General features: G+C 39.1%; 1 protein-coding gene across 12 annotated transcripts in view; it reads right to left on the bottom strand.

Annotated features, from left to right (window-relative positions):
- Window positions 1-1,365: 1,365 nt before the first annotated feature.
- The window catches only part of LRRFIP2 (LRR binding FLII interacting protein 2), a 387,303-nt gene continuing 382,668 nt past the window's right edge, over window positions 1,366-6,000 (bottom strand). For all 12 annotated transcript variants that reach the window (XM_078688284.1, XM_078688283.1, XM_078688281.1 and 9 more), the window contains one exon: window positions 1,366-2,358. In XM_078688284.1, coding sequence (XP_078544410.1) covers window positions 2,248-2,358 — 111 coding nt within the window. In that variant the 3' untranslated portion in view covers window positions 1,366-2,247. The remainder of the gene's footprint in view (window positions 2,359-6,000) is intronic.

Here is a 6,000-nt window from a genome sequence, read left to right as displayed (position 1 = left end):
CCATCTCGGCTGAGGCCTTACGCCATAGTGACAGTTGTTGAGGTTGGCGTATTTCTTGGAGCATTCTCCCTTTCTCCGTACATTGCTCTTAGATAATTCCCAGGGGTCATGCTATATCTGTGCATCCTCTAGGCGGGTACCGGTTGCACCCAGTGTACCCAATGACTTGTCACAACCAATTGAGATGCCCAGTAATAATATTGGATTGCTGGCAGGGCAATACCTCCATCGTACCAGCTTTTCATAAGTTTAGTCAGTGCTATACGAGGGATAACATTGTTCCAAAGAAGTGTGCAAATCTCTGATTCTATTGCTTGAAAATACCTTGTTGGTACCAGATATGAATTATTCTGCAGGATATAAATAAACCGGAGGAGGGCCATCATTTTGTACAAGGCGGCTTTGCCAAGTAGTGTGAGGGGCAAGGTCTTCCAGTGTTGCACGTCCTCTTACATTTTATTCTTATCTATACAGGCACATAAAATAACATTCTGAGCACATCCATTACCTTATTCTTGAGTTTTTAAGTTTGATCCACAGTTTTGTCTTCCACTTGGACATGTTTATGTAAACCTTCACTTACCTAAGAGATTTGATTGAGCCGTTAAGGTTTTCTTTAAATTGAAACAGTTTTTGTTTGCACAGATATTCTCAATACAACTCTGATCAAAAGTGGGAATGGGTTCTTGAGTAAGCCTCATTTGAGATCATTAACTACCTTCTTTTAAAATATCACACTTTCAAAAGTATATCGAACCACTCCTCCACATCCAAAGACAACCTTTGTAATCCCTCTGTGATAAGCTTTTAGTTGAAATTTACACTGTTGAATATTTGTCTTTTTTGTGGAATTTAATAATCAGTGTTGATATCAGTTTTGTTAAAACACCTGGTTAGAATCATTTCACCACGTTTTTCCAGCACAGCACTTATGATCATTTTGACTATAACAGAGGGCTTAAAGTACCTTGACTGCGGTATTTTATCTAGCAGCTGCTTTGCCAACGCAGCTCGTAACTTCCCAGTGACTGGTAAAGTTAAATTCTAACTATTCCAAGGCAGAACCAAACAAAGTAACAATTAATTGGCATCTTAAAAGTACAAATCGATTAAGGACTTTGCTTAAGTGAGTAAACTGTGTGCCACCATGAATGAAACTGACGCATGTTGTTTTTTACCAGTATAAATGCTTTTATAGATGTTTGTTATGACTCTGAATAAAGCTACAAATGACTATGACTGTGTGCGCCACCGTTGGAACTGTGTGTCAGAATTTAGGTAGGGATGCAATGCAAATGATGACGAATATGGTTATAAGTTCAATTTATCATGTCACAATAAGGAAAAGCAAAAACACCCACTGAGTAAGTAAAGTGTCCATTTAATAGAGTTCTCTTTGTCCGAGGACCCAACCCACACAAGCAGCAGTTGTGATACAATTTTACAATGTACAGCAAAATACCTGTATTTTACTAGTAATAAAGTGCTTACTCTTATACCAAGAGTAAGAGCTAATAATCCCATTATAATACTCTAGAATTCTGAAGAGCTACCACCCATGCAATAATGCAAGATTTATATACATTCCCTATTTTTTACATTTTTATAGAAATTTAAATATCTTACAAAAAAAGTTTCCATTGATGTATAAAGTTGAATGAACATAGGCTCAAAAAAGTATCTTTTTTAAAATATAAATGTTAGCATTAATTTATTTCAGTATGTAATAGGTTTGAACAATTGAACAGCATTGATGCCCATATTGCACCAAGCAGAAGGCACTTGTGCTGTGTGGTGTCTTGTTTCATTAACGGTCGTAGCCTTGAGCAAGTATACTTCTTAGAGATGTAGTAGTGCATCCTCTTCTGTTTCATGCAGCAGTCTCCAAGAGCCCAGCATCGTAAAGCAGCAGAGTTTGTGAAAAAAAAATGATTATATAGTTGTGAACAAACTAGAATGTTCTATTCCACCTCGTCCCCCTTCCTCTCCAAAAACAGTCATACAGCATCTTGTGCCCCGGCTCATTAACCTAGAACCAAGCTGAGCAGGGACATCCACCATTGTTCAATAAGATTCACGCTGGTTTCCATTCTCTCATAAATTATAAAATGTTGCTAAATTATGATACTAAAATACCACTGAACACTGGGGAAGATGTTCGACATTTTGTGCCATTGAGAAAGTACGTATTAAAAGTAAGGGCTAATTATTCCATGGAGCAGTGCAGTTTCCAGCATTCCTTTCTCTCTACTGCTGAGTAAGAAGTGCAGTCCTCGTGGCCTTCATTTTCTCCAAGCGTTTCACTAAGTGGCTGTTGGTCATCTCCATTTCTTCCATCTTGTCTTGTACTGTTCGAAGCTAGATGGAAAACAATAAGCCACATTACTTTGTGCACAAAATATTTTGGAGTTGATATGATGAAGCAAAGAAGATGTATAGAACAAATTCAGATTGTTACTTCATTTGGTTAAATGTACAAACCACATTTTTTTAACCCCACAATATAGGGCCTCATTACGATGTCGGTCCGGAAGCAATCCGACCGAATCCTTCTCTGAATCAGTTCCGACCGACATGCGTTCGGCGAGTCCGACCGACTGATTAAGATGGTTCGGAACACCGTTCAGAAAGTCTCCCATTGACTTCAATGGGAGCCTATGTTCCGACCGACAACACAGGCTCCCATTGAAAAAAAGGGGTGGTTACGGAATACCTTGCACCCTGTGGCGGGCACCCCAAGGTGCCTGCCACACACTGCATGGTTTTAAAGTGGGGTCTGTTTGGTACCAAAATCCGTGCCCCTGGAATTGGGGAACGTCCCCTGGTCACAGCTTACTTCCCCTCAGGGCTATGAAGTTAATACCAATCCTTATTTAGAATTTTGATAGATTTGTTTTTATTCAATCATTTAATCTCATGTTTTGGAGTTATTTTTCACTCTTTCTTGTAAATCCTTGTGATGTTCAAATCTGCATGTTAGTGCTCCTTCCAATGCATTTTGGCTGACTTCAGCCTTCATCAGGAAAACATTAGTCTATAAATCAAATATTTATGTTCAATACACGAGGATGCATAATACATATAAATCAACATGATATTGTCATGAAGGTATTCCGTTGATTATAACCAAACGTCATAACTTTGTGATGTGTGGTTTATAGTAGAAAGTGCCCGTTGACTTCTAAGTGACTCATTAAGGTGTTTTCTGTCTGTACATAGTGCCCTGCAGTGAGACTGACCGTGAAGCGGTTTAGACGTGAATATATGTAGGTTGTGCGCATGTGTGCATTCATTATTGAGCGTGATTAAAACAAATGCTCCGTGTTTGTGCGTGCGCTTATGAGCATGTGGTAGTAAAACTATTGCAAGTGACGTTCCAAAAATAAAGTAATCTGTCCGCGTAGTGGCTAGTAGAAAACTATTGTGAGTGATGTTCCAAAAATAATCTGTCCGCGTTGCTAATATGCCAATTCTAGGGGCACGCATTTTCTTATCATATTTGTGCACAACGGAGTGCACACCCAGGAGCACGCAACAAATACCAAGACGGTTAAAACCACAGGAGTGCAAGGGTATATCCAATTAATAGTCTGTTTGGTACCCCTACAGGCCCCAACTGGAGGCCTCAGGGTGAAGGGGATCCTGCTACAGGCCCTCAAAGTCAGTTTCCAAAAGCCGTTCCGTGTCAGACTGATTTGGAAAGGCTGTCAGGTTCAGACATCTTAATACGGCGGTCGGAAACACAGTACGTACAGCTGTATGATTCGGCTCCGATCGACTCGGAGTCTCCTAATGCCTGTTGGAACCGTTTCGGAATGACCGAACTGTTACCTTTCCATTGCAATGGGTTGGTCGGAAATGTTTTCGAGTCGGTTGGAAACGTAGGTTTCGACGCAGTTTAGGAGAATTCGACTGCCGTTCGGAGCCTTTCCGACTGACATCGTAATGAGGTCCTTAGTGTCATTTACAATAGAAAGACATGATGGCATGTTAGTGAGAAAAAGACAATTCAGTTAAACAGCTTCTAAAGTGAAAAGTAACATTTTTAGAGAATGGGAGCTGGGGAAGTGGCACAGTGTAGTTCCACAGAGTTTGCCCACCAGTCTGCCAATTTACTTGAGAAAAAAAAATATAAGGGATATCTACGTCATCAAAACCATAGCTCCCATCCAAAATTGGGGGCTGCTCATGACCTCGCCAATATCTGGAAGAAGTGATCACGATGGACACTGATGAAATCTCATATTAACTTACCATTAAGAGGGTACAGTACAACTTCTTGATTGAATTTGTTTTATTATCTATTGATGTCCTGTTAAGTCCAGTTTTTATTGGTATAAATATCATAAGATCACAAACTGCCCATTTAGAGTGAGTTATTGTTTTGATAGAAGGGGCTTAAATTATAGTTTGTGTAGGTGGCCATACCTGGCAATTTGCAGGGAATTTTTGGTTTTCATTTGGAACCATGACTTCGACTTAGTTGTAATTTATTTTCCTGAATTTCTTGGGAGTATTTTCTTTGTATTCTGTGATACCAGCCCAAACATTTTTTAAACACTAGTATCTCAAAAACTGCCAAATCCATCTACACCAAATAAATAAATAAATAATAAAAAAAAGAATAAAAATAGATAAATATATATATACATACATACATACATACATATATATATTATATATATATTTTTGAGTAAAATTCTACTTTTTTGTCATGATTGATGTAAGTTCATTCAGCGTTTTGTACTGTAGCAGAAGCAACATTCCCTATGCTAACTAAACTGGGAAATTAATCTTTCTTTGACTCAGTCCTTTTAACTCTCCTCTTCAAAACTAAATGCATTTTTTTTTTAAAGTGCAGCTGAACCAGACTATCACAGTCAAAGGCTTTCCTGGGGCTGGGTGAACGGTAGGTTTGGCAGAAGGCCTTGTCTAAGGCCTTGTCTAAGGCTGAATGTAGCACAGCTCAAAATATTTCAGTCATTTCAGGAAGACAATCTGGTAGATAAAGGGTATGTAGTAAAACATCCTGTGCCTGAACCCAAGGGTGTAGTGGTATTGGTCTCAGGCTAAAACAGGAAGCCTCAAACACTGGGGATAATGGACAATAACACATGGAAAATGATTTACCAATTTTTACTTAAGGTCAAATTGGCTATTGTTAAGTTTTGGAAGATGGCCAAAGCCCCAACATTAGAGAATTGGTGTTTAAGAGCGTGGGAGGTTCTTCCATGGAATGATTATGACACTGGCTCCGAAAGGGGGGCAAAGAAGTTCCTAACTATTTCATTGCCGGTCATGGATTATGTGACTGTGTATTACACACCCTCCAAGCCCTATTAAAATACATAATAATTCTAATGTAAGGACTGAAAAGGACAAGCTGTTATTTAGGAAAAATAGCTGTTAAAATGAAAAAGATGTTTTTTTGAAACAATCCCCCAGATTCATCAATGTCCTGTTTTGCGAGTCCTTAATAGCAATTTTTAAGGAATCGCTATTAAAGACTCGCAAAACGGGATGCATGTAGAAATCGCAATATTTTTTGCGATTTCTACTGCTTCCTTATTTGCGATTCGGTAATTGCTAATCGCAAATAAGGAATGGCTTTCCCATTCATGCCTATGGGCCTATGGGCCTAAAGGCCCATAGTCATTCCTTATTTGCGATTAGCAATTAGCAAATCGCAAATAAGGAAGCGATTTCAAGGGTGCCAGGGTGTCCAAACGACACCCTGTAGCACCCCTGAAATGGTCATGTACACTGGTGTTGCATTTAAGGAATCGCAAATTGAGATTCCTTAAATGCAATTAATCGCAATTTAGCGATTTCTAGATTTGCGATTTTTGCATTTGGGATGATGAATCCCAAATGCAAAAATAGCGCTCGCAAAGGGCCAGATTCTCAGAATCTGGCCCTTTGCGAGCCGATTTTACTTTGATGAATCTGGCTGAAAATATTAAGAAATGATAATGACAGCTAGTATCGGGTGGCAGGAAG

The sequence above is a fragment of the Lissotriton helveticus genome, chromosome 4_1 (genome assembly GCF_964261635.1).
Source record: "Lissotriton helveticus chromosome 4_1, aLisHel1.1, whole genome shotgun sequence".
Classification (NCBI taxonomy): Eukaryota; Metazoa; Chordata; class Amphibia; order Caudata; family Salamandridae; genus Lissotriton; species Lissotriton helveticus.
The sequence above is the reverse complement of the archived record's forward strand: the minus strand, read 5'-3'. Positions and strand labels throughout refer to the sequence as shown.